This window comes from Buteo buteo, chromosome 12, assembly GCF_964188355.1.
Source record: "Buteo buteo chromosome 12, bButBut1.hap1.1, whole genome shotgun sequence".
Lineage (NCBI taxonomy): Eukaryota > Metazoa > Chordata > Aves > Accipitriformes > Accipitridae > Buteo > Buteo buteo.
The window spans coordinates 951,328-967,996 of NC_134182.1; the positions used below are offsets into that span (position 1 = coordinate 951,328).

Here is a 16,669-nt window from a genome sequence, read left to right on the forward strand (position 1 = left end):
AACATGGTTCAACACCCCTGAGAGCTGTGCTTGCTGGAGTGGTGGTAGCAGCCGCATCCTGCCCGTACGCGTTCTCTCCTCAGGCATGGAGGGACACACACACGCCCCTGCCGTAATGGTACCAGCATTAATTTATTAAAATTAATCCCGAAAAGTAACCGTACAATAAATTTAAAAAAAATAGAATCTTGTAAAAAAAAAACCCAGGTGCCCCCATGCCACACCTCCAGCTGGCAGCACCGTGGGGCAGGGCTGGTGGGGAAGGGATGGGGAAATGAGGGGGACAGCCTCAGCCGCGCTCTGCTCTGCCAGCCTGGGCTGCAGGGGGACTACAAAAGCCGCTGAGGCTCAGCCCTGCGGGGCAGGGCCGGGCACAGCAGCGTTGAGGCTGGCAGTGGGGCTGGCAAGGGGCAGTACAAGGTTGGTGGGCCCTGCATCCCCCCAGGAGCAATCCTGCTGGCTCCAGCGCTGGGGAACATGCCTGGGCCCAGCCCAGCTGGGGCCCCGGCTGGCTGGGGAGCTGGCCTGGCAGGCATGTCGGGGGGAAAAGTGGGGCCCAGAGCCCTTTCTGGGTCCCTGCTGGCTGGTGCCAACCCTTGTCCCAGGCTGCTGTTGGGGGTCATGGGAGGCAGATGGCGTGGTGCCCTGGCTGGTGTTGGAGGGTGCACGGACCCGGTCTCACTGGCCTCACCTTCACGGGTCTTGGCCCACAGGGAGCGGTGCGGGTGTGTTATCTCCCTCTGCAGAGCAGGCAGGGGCTGGGCCGCAGCAGAGAGGGGACAAGAGCAAGTCTGTCTCTGTCTCCCTGTCTCCTCCTGCGACCCTCCGCAGCTCCATCCCTGGGCAGCCCCTGCGTCTCACACGCTCTTCGAGTAGCCAAAGATGCCCACAGGGAGGTACTTGACGTGCGTTGGCCACTGTGCCGCCAGCTGGAAAAACTTCACATCGTTCCACTCCACCCCATCTATGGAGACTGAGGGGAGAGGGTGCAGTGAGGTGCAGCCCTGCCACAGGCAGCCTGTGCTGCTTCGTCTGTCCCCCCCCTACAGCCCCGTGGGGCTTGTACCTCACCTCGCAACATGGTGTTCTGGTGCTTGGCTGTGCAGATGAGGCGTGTGATCCCTTCGATGACCTGGCTTTTGGGTTCCAAGTCCTTCTCTTTTGGTTTCTTGCTCAGGAACATCACTGGGGTCCGAGGAGAGACAGGACCAGTGTTAGGATATCCCCACCTGGCCCTGGGTGGGAGCCCTCACCCCAGGGCTGGCTGCACTGACTGGCCCCTGCTGGGCCAGGTCTCAGCCCTGCCCTCCTGTGGGCTCCCCCCCTGCCCTTTTTGCAACTGACTGTGGCCCCCACAGTCCAGAGAGCACCCCAGGGTGGGCTTGGTTACCTTTCTTGTTTTTCTCCTTGGTGACCACGGTCATGGCCATGGTGCTCGGGGGCACCAGCTCCCCCGTGCCGGGGATGCGGCTGACCTGGAGTGAGCGGAAGTTGCTCTTGAGCGTGTTCTTGATACCCGTCTCCCGCTTCTCGCCCTCCTTCTTCCTTTCCAGCCCTTGTGTTGTCCAGTAGTCCACCTGCAGGCCCATCACCTCCACACCAGGGCTCAGAGACCTGGGCAAGACGGGCAGCACCGTGGAGCACGCAGCCGCACGCTGGCCCGATAACCCCAGGATGTGGCAACCTCGCCAGCGAGCACCTCAAACCCTCCCACCCCGCCACCCCCAGCACCCACTGCCTCAGACTGCGTGGGGCTTCCTTACCCGGCACCTGAGAGGCCACTGCTGACGGACGGGGATGGTGGTGGGGTGCTGACGGTCTCCTTGCCATAGGGGGCTGCTCCACCGGTGGCTGGCGCTGAGCTCAGCAGGGAGGGGGTGCAGACTGTGGCATCATCCGAGTCCACTGGGGAGGAAGAGTGTGGGTCGGCGGGGTGGGGTTGAGGGGTACCAACAAGGGCCTCCACGCAGCGGAGAAGGGAGCCAGGGACTGGGGGTCCCCAGGGACTCACCAGAGGCGCTGAAGGACTGCTCCACCAGGCCCACCTTCACCACCTGCAAGGACAGATGAGTTAGATGGTCCCCACCATCAACAGGGCTGTGCACTTCCCCTCTCCGCCCCCCCCCAGACCCAATTGCCTGCTGGCCCCTCAATGCACTCACCCCCACAAAGGGTACAAACTTCTGGCAGGAGTCCTCGTCAGGGCTGCACGTGGAAGAGAGGCTGGTCAGGGTCTGGGTGTGCTGAGCACCGTGTGCCATACGCCTAGCCTTGTGGCCCAGGGACCCCCGCACTGGCTGGGGCCAACGCTGGCTCACGGCCCCTGGGACAGTCTCCTCTTGCCCTCCCCTCCCATGGGACCCCCTGTCCCCGACATGGCAGCACAGGGCACACTACACAAGGAGGCAAGGAGTCAGCCCCTCCAGTGCTGGGAGAGGGCTTGCATGCGGGAGGGCAGCCTTGCCCCGCTTTGGGGTCACGGCTCCTCTGCACGGCAAGAGGGATGGACGCACATGGGGAGAAAGGGGGGGGGGGGGGGCCAGGCAGCGGCACAGCAAGCACAAGCCAATACCTGATATAAAAATCAAAATAGAGACTTCTCTTCCTTGGGTGCCAGAAACCAAGAGAAGGGAAAGGTGAGAGCGCAGCTGAAACACGAGCGTCAACCCCTGGGCAGCACAGTGCCGGCTCGCGGTCCCCAGCCCAGCCCAGCCCAGCCCTGGCAGCCGGTTCCCACTGTCGGGGGCCGTCACAGCCCACAGCTACTGGAGGGGACGAGCGCATCAGGGGGTGGCAGGGGAACGGCGCTGCAGGCCTCTCACTGTGGAACCCCAGCTCCCCTCAGCACCACGCTGCTTGCCGGCGGAGTAGAGCACGAGGCACCACTCGCCTGTCCCCCGTCTCCCACAGCCCTGGCCCGGGCACAGCCCAGACTGAGGCCGCACGAGGCAGGACAGGTTCCCCGGGACCACGCTCACCTCTTCTGCTTGTACGTCAGCATGGCTTCAGAGATGGGGAGCTGGTGAGAGAGGCTGGCTCCGGCGATGAACTGGGCGACGCGGCCCGCGATGTCCACAGTGTCTGCGGGCGCAAAGAGCCGTGAGGGTCTTGGTGGCGGCTGGGCTCCCCTTCGAGGCACTGCTGGCCCCAGCCTGCCCCGCTCCTCACCTGCGATGGGTGGCTCAGCCCTGCTGAACAGCTCCCGCCATGCCGTGTCCAGGAAGAGTGTGCTGTATTTGTTATCCACCGAGGCCAGGTACTTGGCCAGAGGGTGAGAGCCTGCGGGTGAGAAGGGCGAGGTTGGCTCCAGGCAGGGGATCCCGGGGTGGTGGGAGAGGACAACCCTGGGGTTCGGCTCGCGGTGGCTCTCACCCAGTGGCACAAGAAGGAAGCGAAGGTAGTTGAGCCAGTCGGGTGTCTTGCTGGCCAGCTGCTCCACGAAGAAACGGAGGACAACGCTCAGGTAGCTCTGGTCACCCGCCACCACCACCTTCACCGGGGGAGGCATGTGGGAGTTACAGTTACAGCTGCCAAAGGGAGAGAAAAGGAGACTGTGAGGGACACGCAGTGGCTCAGGGGGCAGGGGACGCGCCCTGCCGAACCAGCCGAGCCAGCATCAGAAACCCATTGCTGACAATTTCCAGCTTGCTGAGCGCTGCCGTGGGCACAACCAGCCCTGGGATCCCCCGTTTTCCCCAGGGCCTATACCGGCTCCTATAGTTGTGTCCACAATCCCAAAGGGTCCTAACAAGCCCTGGGGGAGCCAGGGCCCTTCGCAGCCCTTCTCTGCAGTCGTAGGAAGCCGCCAGGCCGAGCCCAAGCCATACTCACTATCGCTGGATGCGGGAGACGGTGGTGTTGAAGGCTGCCTGGATGTCCGCCACGGAGCAGGTGGATACGACCAACTGCTTGTGCGCCTGGAGCTGCTCACTCACGTACTGCCAATGCAGAGAGCTTGGGTTAAGGTACCCTGGGGTGGGGGGCATGGCTGTGCTGGCCAGCACCAGCCCATGCCTGCCCTGGCCCCTGTGCCTCCTGGAATAGAGCTGGGGCCCCTGTCACCACCCACGCCTGTGCAGGGAGGCTGAAACCACCAGGTCATCCCTGGCTGCATGCCTGAGCATCCCTGCTCTTCCCAGTTCTGCTCCAGAGGGCTGGCTGCCATACCCCCCTGCTCTCGCCTTTGAGCGCAGCAGTCACCACCCTGCAACAGCAAGAGCAAATCTGTCCCAAGAACCAAGCTGTGCTCCTTGAGAGAAAGGGTTTGGTCCAGGGACCCTCAGATTTACATCCTGCCATCCCACAGCAGGGCCCAGCTCTAGGCTCAGTCCCCCTCTGCTCATTCCTTTCTCTTGCTCTCTCCCACTGTGGCACTGCAAAATCCTTCTGTGCCTCTTCAGGTGTCTGCGTGTAACCGAACAGTGGTAAAACAGGCAGTCATGCTAGACAAGGGGGCTTGGAAGATGCCATGACAGCAGTGTCTGGAAATGGGCATTGCTCCTTTTTTCCCCATCAGGACAAGAGCTAGAGCAGGAACATGCCAAGGATTGCACATCTTGGGTCAAGACTCCACCACCTCACTGAGAAGCCCTTTCTTCTGCCACAAAGCCTACACCTTGATTTTCCAGCACTTTCTAGATGACAGACGTAGCTGCAGGATCCCAAAGGGGTCTCGCCTGTGCTTTATTTAACTGCTGTTTGCATGTTTGCACACACATACATGGTCCTGCTCACCTTCAGCAGTCAACTCCATGCATGGGGGAGGCAGGTGCTCATCAGGGGCTAGGTCTGTCCTCACATGGACGCGATGGTGATCAACATGAGGCAGGAAAGCCTCACATGCCTCCCTGCCCAGAGACCCCAGCTCTGACAATGCAGTTAATGCTCCCTGGGAGCGGTGGGCTATGGTCTACCATCTCTGAGTGGGAAACGGCACCTCTGCTGCTTCCCAGGGCCTGGTGGCAGAGCAGAGGGAGTCTGGCACCTCTGCCAGGGCATCCAACAAAGCTCTGACCAGTGCAGTCACCGGGAGCCAGGACCAAGCAGTGAGGGCACAAGGTACAGTCCGTTAACCAGCCTTCCTGGGACTGCTCAGGGCATCGTGCTTTGAGGATCCAGCAATGCTGGTGCGTGGCACGTGACAGAGAAGACGTGCCAGAGTCTTGTGCCTGTAGCTCAGCACTGTACAGATGCACTGTCTCCCCAGAGGAAGGGCCACCCGGGGGAGAGGAGGGCACAGCTGGTGCCAGTTTCCTTAGGACACCCTGCCATGGTTGGGAGAATCCCCTGGGATCCTGCTTACGGCTCCCCTCGTGCACCCAGCTCCCGTCACGCCTACTCACCTGCCCTTGCCACTCGGCGACATTCACCAGCACAATGCTCTCGGGGAGCTGCTCGTCTGAGACCAGGATCTGGTTCAGCTGATCATAAACAGACTTTCGGGGCACCTATGACAGCATCACCACGAAGGTTAACACCAACCAGCTGCCTTGGCTGCTCTGCCCATGGCTGAAGGGCTCTCGAGTGAGAAGCCTCCAGGTGAGGTGGCTTCCAGGACCTCACCTGCGTGCTGTGCCATGAGTCTGGAGAGCTCTCGCTGTCCAAGCTGCTGGCACGGCCACCCTGTCCCTTTGAGCTCTGCCGGTCCTTCACAGAGGTGCTACGGGGACGCCACAACTGCTTGCTGTCTGCCTTACTGTGAGCGAGAAGCAGGAGAGGCAACACTGTTGAGGAAATCCCATCTCCAACAACTCCCGCTCACTCCAGAGAGACAGAGCCCTCTCAGCCCTGGCATGGGGCACAGACCCACCTTACCTGGGGGACACGGCACTGGGGAGCTCGGCTTTGGTTCCAGGACCCAGCTGGGCCAGCCTGTCCACGCTGCCCTCCCTCGTGGCAGCCTCTGCGGGGGCCAGCCGTGAACACGGCTCTTCTGCAGCCAGCTCCTGAGGGCCACACACAATCATGTCGTACACGTCACTCTCCCTGCCCTGCTCCCTGCACCCATGGGTGCCCCCATCCAGGATAAAGCTGGTGGCCCTGCTGGAGAGCCAAGGCTGCAGGGCCTTGAGAGGGCTGGGCTGCATCTTCTGCAGACCCTAACCCTGCTCTCCAGCCCAATCTACTTGTCCCCCCCCAGCCCTGCTCCCAGGCTGGTGGGCACCCCCGGTACCCCAAAAAGCAAGGTGGGGTCGGAGGGAGCTCCAGCCCTATTCCACATCCCATAGCCTGGACTCACCACTGCAGGGATCTCCACCCCTGGCTCTTCCTGCGGTCGTAGCGCTCCCGGCTTCCGCTTGTCTGCCTCACCCTGGGGGACATGGAGTGGGGTCAGAGCAGGATGGAGCACCCCGAGCGGGGCAGCTGCCAGCGACCCATGCCTGGCCTCACAGAACACACGCTCCCACAGGGGAGCCCGACGTCCCCCTGGGACCGGCCCCAGAGGATGCCCCCCATCACTACCTGTCTGCCTGCGCTGGGAAAAAGAAGAGGAAAGAAGGGAAGGAGCAGCCCCAGGCAGGTGCTGCCAGGAGCTGTGGTCTCAGAGGGAGCTGCAGGCACTGCGGGGATGCTGGGCTGGCTGGGGAGGGAAGGGGGCAAGAGGTGGTGGTGGTGGTGGTATAACTCACAGGGCTGCCCGACTCTTGATCCTGCCCTTTCTGGCTGTGCAGACTGCCGATCTCAGTCTGGGAACCAGAATGAGAGACTCCCTCAAAGAAACGCCTGCAGAGAAACAGACAGACGGACGGACGGACAGACAGACAGACGGGAGAGAAAAAGGCAGGAATAAGAGAGGAACGAAGTCACCATGATCCCAGCGCACCCCCGCCAGCCTGTCCCAAGCACAAAGCACTGTGGAGAGGTCCCCAGTGGGACACAGGGCCAGACACCCAAGTGTCCGAGCAACTCACAGCCTAGATGCAGACCTGCCAGCAGACTGCCAGACCCACACACCATGGCCTGCTGCAACAATGCTGGGTGCACGGACAGGATGGGGCCACCCCAGACCAACAGGACTAGACCTGTGACCCCAGTGAGTTGGAGGCAGGGTCCCTGTCTCCTAGCCAGCAACGATTTCTCTCTCAGGTGATCCCCCACCACTGCAGTGCAGGGTGAGGAACTGCCACCTTGTCCCATCTCACTGGTGTGTGGTCTCTGTCAACACCGCAACTCCAATGTGCTGCTGAACCTCTCTGCCCCCTCTGCACCACCACAGCTTCCACAGATTTCTGCTGCCTTCCCTTCTGCTCCCCCTTTTCCAGGGAGAGCTCATTGCCTGTGACTGCTGCTGCTGCATACTTCCAGCAGCAGCTTCCACTTTCCCTTTCTGCTTTCCCCTTTCCTGGGGCTCTGAAGACCACAGTATTGCACACAGAACCACACCTCAGGTAGCACAGCAGCACAGCAATGTCCTCTTTTGTTCCCCAGCACTTAAATTTGCCTTTTTTTAGGTCTCTGAGCTGATGTTTTGGTAGAGCTGCACTGTGCGGCTCCAAGGTCCCGTTTCCAAGTCATAATGGTCAACACAGGAACTCCCTTGGGGCAGCAGGACTGGCTCTGCCACCACAGTGGGAGCTTCCACCTTTGTTTCCCCTTTTTCCATCCATTATTTATTTGCCAAGGACCCTCTCCACATCCTGTGGGCTGCTCAAAGACCAGTCTTTAGGAAACAAGCAGGCTCTATCACTGGATCTCACCTGTCAGCTTTCCCAGGACCCTTGCAGCAACTGCAGCCCATCTGCAACGTGTGACTTTCCTGCAGAAGATCTGAGCTAGCTTCCCTCTAAGCTGTATGTATGTATTTGCTCACTAACTCCCAGGAAAAGTTTCTCCTGATTTGCCTGGTGTGCAGATGGGGATACCACATTGCAGGTTTCCAGGGACGGCCACAGAGGCTTAGGATATAGAGCAGTTCTCCTGTTAGGACTCTGCTAGAGTTTCCATTGTTTTCCACTGTCCTCAACTGGAGGTATCTGCAGCTTTCTGCAGGATACCTACAGACCTCTGAACATCCTGGCTGCTCCTTTTACTGTCCTTTTAACATGTTTCCTTATTTGTATACAGCACAATGTGCTGCCAGGCACAACAGTGTTTGTCAGGTTCTTTGCTTTTACTGCTCCTACAAGGACATTTCATCTCAGTAAATGATGGCCCCCACCACAGAACAGCAATTCAGAAGCAGTGTTTATACACTGGCTGGGGGAAGTCAAGGCTTGATTTTCTTCTCGTTGGCTCCATGACCAGCTGCTTCACGACACGTTCATTTACCAAAGCTCCAGGTTTAGAGTTGGAATTGTGCCATTGTGCCCTGGTGGGACATTTTCTCCAGGTCACACAGAGGTAAATGATGTCTCCTGTTATTAACATATTTCAGCTCTCTCCACCTCTCCAATCTCTGCTACGGGATCTCAGGCATTGTCACCACCCTGTACAGTCATTATTCTACACCTGCCTTTTCTCGGCCAGCAATTTCAATCCATACAGACTATGTTAGTAACTTAAGAGTCAAACCAGAGAAATATGTACGTTTTCTAATAATTCACTCCCCAATCAGCATCTGTCCCACACTCCTCTGTACTGTCCCTGTAATCCCACCAGAACATGACATACCCCTGGTGCCACTGGCATCTCAAAAAGGTATCTTCATCCCCTCCTTTTTCTTAGACATTGAATGTGTCTAGATTGTATACACTTGGTCTAGCTTTCAATACCTCATTTAAATGGGACTGTCTCCCCCTTCCCCATGGAAGCTGTGTCTGTTTCTGTCCTCTCTCACTTGCATTTCAGAAGCTTTCATCCCTAGAGGATATGTCACACTGAGCACAGAGCTCTTCTGCAGCTCTCAGCTTTCCCCGTTTCGCAGTTTAAAGGCTCTCCTATAGACATGATTGAGCCTGAGTCTCAGCAGGTTGAGATTTATGTAAATCCAAGCCCTTCTGCACAACCTCCTTCTGTTTTCAATGAATTATCCCCCTCTCCCCCCACCATTTTCCCAGTCACCTATGGAGACATTTGCTCCTTCACCTCTGATCTTCAATCAAAGGCTCTGACTGTTGAGGTCTTACCTAACAGCCTCAGCTCTAGCTCCAGTTTCACCCCAGTGCAGGAGCAGCCTACAGCTGCGTGGCCCCCGCGGCTGATCAAAAGGATGGCTATCTGTTCCTAACGCCACTGGCTCAATCCAGTGCACCAGCCACTGCTCACCCTTAAGGGCTACTTTAATGCCCTTGCTCCACACAGACCTTCACAGTATCTAGCAAGGCTGTCTATGACAATAAATAAATCCAACATGAGGATCACATCTTGAATTTACAGGTTGGGCTGGAAGGTCATCACCAGCTGATAAGGCTATGCAGGGCCTTGGAACCATGCAGTCTACACTAAAGACCTTAGCAGTCAGATCCCACATCTCCTTAGAAAAAGTACAGACCCAGTAATGTGACTTCAAGGGGATACACACTCAGCACTGCCAGAAACTGAGGCACTGGAGGGCAAACCAAGCTAGGGACACTTCATGAACAGGCTGAAAACCAGCCCAGGGCCCAATAGGCTGTCCTACCAGAGACAGCAGCAAACACCCAAGGAAGACTGTAACAGCAAGTACAAGCACAAACCAGCAGTTCCTCTAGGATGCTCTCCCAATGACCAGATGTTTGCAAGTAGGCACTTGCAGAACCAGGGCAGGGTCTTATATTTAAATACTCTCAACAGACTTTTACAGTTTACATAGTTTTACTTAGTTTTACATAGTTTGCATACATAAACCACTAACTGACCACAAAAAGACCTTCCTTTTTCTCCCACAGTGCCTTTGTTTCCTTTGATATCAGACAGACCACGTGAAACTCCTTTTGGAGTCCAAGCAGACCACCTAAGCAGCTCCTCCTTGCTCGCATGCCTGCTGTCTCCTTCACAACGACTTGTGGATTTGTGGAAAACATGACTGCTGTCATGTTCCTGTTTCTTCCCCAGTGCCCCATGAGTTCCTGAATCCAGCAGATTTAATTTCAAACAGTTTGCCTGCGGCAGACCAAGTCTGCTACCCCTGCTAAGTACCTTCAGCAGGGATTCCAACTAATCCAAATCATATTTAAATACTGAACTATAGAAATAATAATGACAAGTAAGCTTGGCTTGGCTAGAAGAGACCCAGCACACTGTGAGGCAGCCAAGTAGAAAGACAATAAAAGGCAACTTTCTCACAAAAGGACAGCACGGAAACAGAACAGCCATGAGCAGAGAGGCCAGGTGAATGCAGATCACATGGGAGAAAAGCCTGGTTTCACTGCATGGTCCGCTGGAGACCTCTGTGCCAAGTCAGCAGTGCTTGGCAGAGTAAGTCAAGCCACTGGGTGCCTGGGGAATGGGGTGAGGAATATCACTGATGGTTGCTAGTCACATGTCTCCACAAAGGGTCGGAACGCAGCATGCAGATCTCACAGGGACACAAGGACTGGCCTATGCAGTCACATAGTGCTCAAAAGACAGGCATGCTTCAGTGTGGAGAGCCCTGCGAAGGCCAGGACTGCCAGCAGAAAGATAGGAGAGCTGGGAACAGTAGTGGCTTAGATCAAGTAGGTACTTTTCCAGCAGATCAGTAAGCACCAGATGCTCGGCTGGCAGGAAATTAAATGAGACTAAATGTGAAGGAAGCCAGTTTTAATGGGCAGTTTTGAGTTTACTAAAGAGGATATGCAACTGAGGAGCTCAGTGGTGCCAATAGAAGACGGCGATGGGAGTGGAGACAAGACAATGCCTGCATTAGCCTAAGCAACAGAAAGTGTCAGAGGGCATTTCTCCAGGTTCCATAGACTGCACTGTTGGCCTGTGACTCCCTGCAACCCTTACCTCAGTGTGGGCTTGGGTGTGCTGTGCACACTTTCATTGTCCTCAATCTCTGGGCCGCTGTCACTGTTGTTGCACTCTTCCAGGCTGTCATAGAGCAAGCCCAGGTCTTCCTCCACCTCCTGGGTCTGGTCTACAGGGTCAGAGTCCAGGACCTGTGGGACCAAGCCCAGAGGGCAATGAAGAGATATGGAGACACCTGCATCCCAGGCCAGGCACATAAAAGCTCCCTCCCAACCACAAGGCACACCACAGCACTGTTCCCACCTCAGGGAGCCAAATCCAGGCTGTGGAAGAAGCACGTGACACTGTCACTGGGCCAAAGGAGGGTGCCATGAGTACGACATCCAAAGCAGTCTCAGACACCCTTCATACTTACTAGGAGTTAAGACACCTGGGAGGACCTTCATGGGCTGTGCTGCACACTCAGTCCAGGCTTCCAGCCAAGGCCAGCTACCCGCAGGCTGATGTTAGCCTGCTCTCATTTGTGAACAGGATTGCCCCTGCAATGCCAGCTCCTGGGGCAGAGCCAGTCTATGACAGCACCCTTCTTCCCCCGGCCCCTCTCCCCAGCAGGAAGGTGTTTTTTATTTGAGCATGAGGCTCAGAGCTGCCTTCTTGGGGTAGAAGGCTTTGGAAAAGCCAAGGCCCAGTCTGTGCCACACAGTGGTCTCACACCACCTTTGTTAACACCCCTGAGCACCTGCAGCTCATGCCTTGCGCTCCCAGTGAGTGAGAACCAGCACTCTGACACCTACACATCTGCAGGAGACACCACCAGGTGGGACAGCCTTCCCACTTCTTACCTCCTCTGTCACTTTAAACCTCTTCAGCAAAGCCACAAATTTCTGCTTGAAGTTTGGTTGCTAAAACAAAACAAAGGAAGAAAAAAGATCAGCAAATCTATCAAACCGTGTTACAAGATGACTAACATACAGGCCACGGTTGCACTCTTTAACATGCCATCAGCTCCCTTCTGGGTCCACAGGCCCAAGGTCAGCTGTTACCTCCCTTGCTCTTTAAATTTGCTGTAGGATTTGGACTAAATCTGGACTCCGTAAGAAACCACTGTATCTGGGCATGAGGGAGGGTCCAAGGACTCAGACTCTCTGCTATGGGCTGGAATAGCACTTTCTCTCCATTTATATCCCTTTTCTCCCCAGACCACCTGGTTGAAGGAATGCTGCCTTCAAGCAAGAAAAGATAGGGAACAAACTCGGGAAGAAGGTGCCCAGGGACCTGCAGGGCTGAAGCAGATGGGAACAAGGAGATACTTGGAGAGCAGGGGGCTGGCAGGGCAGCTCCCCACTTCTGCTGACAGGCGGAGGAGCTGCTAATGGTTCACCCTTCCTTGTGACAACCTTCCCCTTCCTCGGAGAGGGAGAGAGAAGAAACCATGTCACAGTAGCAAGTCAAAACTGTGTTGTACATAGATGATCACTGATAGGAATCCAGGCTAAACACAGTACAGACTGTGAGCTGCGGTACATCTCTGAGCAGCAAGCTAACTCATTAATGGCAAGAGGTTTGCCCCTTCTCAGAGCCAAGGGCTCTCTCCCTTGCTCTGCACCAGTGCCAGCATCCCCCCCAAACCCTCCTCACTCCCAGCAGGAAGGGTAGGAAGTGAATCCCTTCCATCCCTTTGTTCACATTGTAAATGCTGATGTTACCCTGGTCATTGATGTGGTTCGGATCATTTTCCTCCTAGCCTTCTTGGTTTTCCTCAAGTCATCCTCTTCATCAAACAGATCCTGCAGGCAAAAGGTCACATCACATCAGAGCAACTCAGAGTGCAGGGAGCAGTATCTCCTAGAAGTTCCCCTCTCCCACACTTGCCCCCCATTTTGAAAAGCTTTGGTCCACTCTGCTCCCAGAGTTTTGCTTCTCACTTCTCCCACCTCTCTATGCAGCTCCTTCTCCCTCCTTAGCACTGTCCCCCAGTAGACCTTCTTCCCCAGCACCTTTGCCCTCAGGCCCCTCCAGAGGGACATGTACCAGCAAGATTCAGAGGGGAGACAGTAGCTTTCTGCAACAGTCCTTGTTACAACCTAAAACTCTTCTCTCTGCACTTGCCAGCCTCCCCGTGACCCATGTGTTGTTCTCCTGCTCTCCCCTCTCCAGGGTTAGCTCAGTGGGCACAGTACCTGCACTCACAAAAAGTGTTCTTCCAGGGATCAGCCTCAACAACACACACAGCTCCCAGGGACATGGGGCCCTGATGTGTTAACCCTGCACGATGGAACAAGTAATGCGGAGGACCCTGAATAGGGGTTTGTCCCTGTGCTTGATCAGCACGCTACCACAAGTCTTTTTTGGCCTTGAGTGTAAGCACCACAACAAGAGGACAGCAAACAGCAGTGGCACAGCTCATCACAGGGCTGGAATGGGTCTGCCACCTCTAACTATTTTCAGGCCCAGACTGTACTTCTTCCTAAAATCTCTGTTCTCTCTCTGAGAGAGGACAACCTCTGGCCTGTTATCACAGGGAGATGGGAAAGAATCATGGTGCAAGATGGAAGGGGGTCAGCAGGGGTTTTATGCTGCAGACCAGACAGCCCCAAGAACAGATGGGTGAGACCTATGGCTCTCCAAAGTCCCTTGCCCCACCATGGACTTGATAGCAGTCCACACTTCTTCCTGCTGTCAGGTATTGTGGCTCTCTGCCCTCTGAAACCATGACAAATGTTTATAAGGGAGATGAGAGGGCTCAGGGTGATCAAAACCCTCAAACGCTGACTTGCCCCAGAAATGGGACCAGGACATAAGCCACTTTGCCAGGCCTCCCTTACCTGACCCTGCACAGCATCATCGCTGGCTTCCTGCTCTGAGGAGAAGCTGTCATCCTCTTCTTCAGAGTAGTTATCAATGTCTGGGGAGCGATCTGAAAGCAGACAGTGCAGATGCCACAGCTAAGCATGACACCTGTCACGGCCCCAGTGAAATGATTGGTATTGCTGGCAAGCACTTGGGGACGCTCTCCGTTACCCATGTCCTGTCCCAAACGCTTGCCTTCAAGTCTGTGATGAGTGCTAACACACCTGAAGCTTTAATTTTAGGACCTGAGGGGACGCTCCCGTCCTCATGGTCAATGGGCTGACTGGACAAAGAGTAGATGCTGATTTCAGCCACTCGGATGTTCACATCCTTCATGTTGCTGTGGAGGCCCAGAAGCTGCCCGCCATCCGTCGGGTGCTGCATCACCTAGACAGACAGACAAGCCCCCTGCCAGGGTGACACAATGGCAGCTGGCAGCCCACCCCCTCTGTCTTACAACTAGCCAACAAGCCAGAGCACTCACAGCGCCGAGCACCAGCCAGCCAGCCCAGCTCCCTTCCCAGCGCTGGCACAGGGAGGCCGTGCAAAGCTCCCCTCTATTCCCAGCACCCTGTACCTCGGCCATGTTAATGATGCCCACTGCAAGGGTCTTGTAGCCCAGGATCGTGCGGTTCTTGTATCTCTTCCTCCGTTGCAGCATGATCTGTAGTTTGTTGCCATCTCTCTTGAGGAAGTGTGGGTACTGGGGAAGGGAAGCACAGGGAAGATAGCAGCATGAGGGCAGGGCTCAGCTTGACACACAGGTAGAAAACTCTTCCTCAGTGCTGATGTACAGCAAGACCTGACCTGCTGAGCTTTGAGGTGCTCCTCAAAGCCCACCTGCACACCACATCATCCTCCAAATCCCCATGCCCAGCAAAACAACCCCCTGGAGCAATGGAGCAGCCGGCCAGCAGCAGGAATCTGTGCTGTTATGATCTGAGCATGGGCAACCACAAGAGGCCCCTCCTCAGAGGCTACCCCCTTCACACTGAGCCCCCAAAGCCGTGCTTGCAGAGAAATGCCAGGTAAGGGGAGCACCAGGGAGCCCAGGGGACCAGGCAACACAAGGTACCTGCAGTGAGAAGGTCAGCTCCAGCTCGGTCTCCATCAGGCCACCAGGCGGGAGGACGTATTCATTTGATCTCAGGACTCGCTTTGAACCCTACAACAAGATTGGTAGACGCACACAGCTAAGCTGGAGCAGCTTGGCCACAGACTCCACTTGCACCACACACACAAGTCAACGGTGTTGACAGTCCACAAGGAAAAAGCCAGTGCCTTGACTCTGTTCTGTTCCACCTCGCAGAGCCACCTTACACACACCAATCAATGCTTTGCAAAAGCCTGCAGTTTCTCCTGAGCTTCCAAAAGCCCCTTCTCCTTGCCCACCTGCCAGGGAGCACTTGGTCCTCCCAAACCTGCTCTGCTTAATCTGGGTCCTTGCACCTGAAGCCCACCAGACATTGTGGAGGGGTACACTGCTAGAGCCAGAGGGAGCCATGCATACAGCACCAGCAGGGGAAGGAAAGGGTCCTGACACGCTGCCTAGCCAGGAAAGGGACAGGTGCTGGAGCACATCTCTGCCCCCCAGCAGACAGACCCAGTGCAGACCCCTGCCCAGGCACAGCTGGTAAGATGGCTCTGCTGGGACCAAGGCAGGATGTCTCAGGGGAACAGGGATCCCCCCACTTGCCTAGCTTGTGTCTCAGAAAACTCCTCCTTGTCTTTTCCTTGGGCAGCAATCCTTATCTCTCCACGTATACAAATGGGTTTTTGCCCTAGGAGAGCAGTAAGAGAGGCACTCTAACCATGTGCCCACTCCAACTCTTTCCTTTACTTCTGTCCTATCTTTACTATCTCTATGGCTTGGCTGCTGACAGAGACACTGAATGACTTCAGGGATGAAAAATGCTGACTGCATGCACCAGGCTCTCTCAGTCGCAGGGTGGCACAACGCACAGACCTCCCAAAAGGCCCATGCCCTCTGGCTGTGTCCCTGCAGGGCTGTGGGACCAGCTCCAAGCATAAAATAGCCCATGATGGTTCCTCACTCTCTCCTGCCTCCCTGTGAATGTGCCAGCAAGCTGAGACATTGATTTAGGGAGGCAACAGGATAGGCCAGTACAGCTGTTCTTGCAAATCAGTTACCATTGCTTTTGTGAGCCCTCCTTAATTTAAACTGTGGAGTAGCAAGCAGATGGGTCAAAGCTAACCAAATAGGCACAGCAGTTAAAAGGAACTAGGTCCCACCTCATATATGTTGCCCCTTCCTTCCCAGGACCTCACTGCATCCCCACATGCTTCCCAGCTTGATCCTGACAGATGCCTTGGCCAGCAGGATCCTAAGTTGGCCATGGCTAGAGACCCTTCGGCAACTTAGGCAAATCCTAGATTTGGCTGATGTTAGGTGAGGTTAGAGCCCCCAGCTCTTCATCTCCACTGCAACTTGGACAGCAGCCCCAGAAGTCACGACAGGAGCATGCAGGTGGCACCGTAAAGGAGACCACAGCTACATCCTCTCTGCAATCAAAGAGAATGACAATGGGCACAGGCATGTTTCAGCACCCGGTGAGCACCAAGGAAGCTTGCTGATGGGAACTTCAGCACGGTCCAGCAAGCCTGGGAGGTGCTGATGTAAGGCCTTTCTTGCACCTCTTGCATGCTGGTGTTACCCGTGCTAGGAAGGAAAAAACCAAACAACCTACAGAAGGGAGGCAAGAAAGGCCTCCATGTTTTGCAATGATGCAGCATTACAGTTCTCACTGACACCAACCAAAGACAAGCTCTAGTGAAACAGTCTTCAGTTTTCAAGAGGCCAAGTCTGAGCTGTCTGCAACCCTGATCCCAGCAACTGTGCTTGGGAGTGAGGCTTTCCTGTGAAACCTTTTCCTAAAACTGAAAAGAGACAGTGGAGCTCATCCCCTTCACTATCTGTGAGCTTTCCTGGCCAAGAATGCACTGACTCTTCCTTCCTGAACTCTTCTTTAATAAGAGATGATAGGTGGTC

At 55.8% G+C, this 16,669-nt stretch overlaps 1 protein-coding gene across 2 annotated transcripts in view; it reads right to left on the reverse strand.

The window, feature by feature from the left end:
* Nucleotides 1-113: 113 nt before the first annotated feature.
* Nucleotides 114-16,669, reverse strand: part of LOC142037797 (phosphofurin acidic cluster sorting protein 2-like) — a 69,531-nt gene continuing 52,975 nt past the window's right edge. Inside the window, exons 3-25 of one of the 2 annotated variants that reach the window (XM_075042360.1) lie at nucleotides 14,735-14,824; nucleotides 14,237-14,362; nucleotides 13,884-14,046; nucleotides 13,635-13,726; nucleotides 12,516-12,596; nucleotides 11,652-11,711; nucleotides 10,849-11,000; nucleotides 6,630-6,723; nucleotides 6,239-6,310; nucleotides 5,815-5,945; nucleotides 5,563-5,695; nucleotides 5,343-5,447; nucleotides 3,832-3,938; nucleotides 3,373-3,527; nucleotides 3,169-3,279; nucleotides 2,979-3,081; nucleotides 2,573-2,605; nucleotides 2,163-2,205; nucleotides 2,012-2,054; nucleotides 1,764-1,905; nucleotides 1,391-1,614; nucleotides 1,072-1,185; nucleotides 114-973 (exon numbers count right to left, since the gene is read on the reverse strand). In XM_075042360.1, coding sequence (XP_074898461.1) covers nucleotides 858-973; nucleotides 1,072-1,185; nucleotides 1,391-1,614; nucleotides 1,764-1,905; nucleotides 2,012-2,054; nucleotides 2,163-2,205; nucleotides 2,573-2,605; nucleotides 2,979-3,081; nucleotides 3,169-3,279; nucleotides 3,373-3,527; nucleotides 3,832-3,938; nucleotides 5,343-5,447; nucleotides 5,563-5,695; nucleotides 5,815-5,945; nucleotides 6,239-6,310; nucleotides 6,630-6,723; nucleotides 10,849-11,000; nucleotides 11,652-11,711; nucleotides 12,516-12,596; nucleotides 13,635-13,726; nucleotides 13,884-14,046; nucleotides 14,237-14,362; nucleotides 14,735-14,824 — 2,490 coding nt within the window. In that variant the 3' untranslated portion in view covers nucleotides 114-857. The remainder of the gene's footprint in view (nucleotides 974-1,071; nucleotides 1,186-1,390; nucleotides 1,615-1,763; nucleotides 1,906-2,011; nucleotides 2,055-2,162; nucleotides 2,206-2,572; nucleotides 2,606-2,978; nucleotides 3,082-3,168; nucleotides 3,280-3,372; nucleotides 3,528-3,831; nucleotides 3,939-5,342; nucleotides 5,448-5,562; nucleotides 5,696-5,814; nucleotides 5,946-6,238; nucleotides 6,311-6,629; nucleotides 6,724-10,848; nucleotides 11,001-11,651; nucleotides 11,712-12,515; nucleotides 12,597-13,634; nucleotides 13,727-13,883; nucleotides 14,047-14,236; nucleotides 14,363-14,734; nucleotides 14,825-16,669) is intronic. The other variant, XM_075042361.1, reaches the window with a different exon arrangement.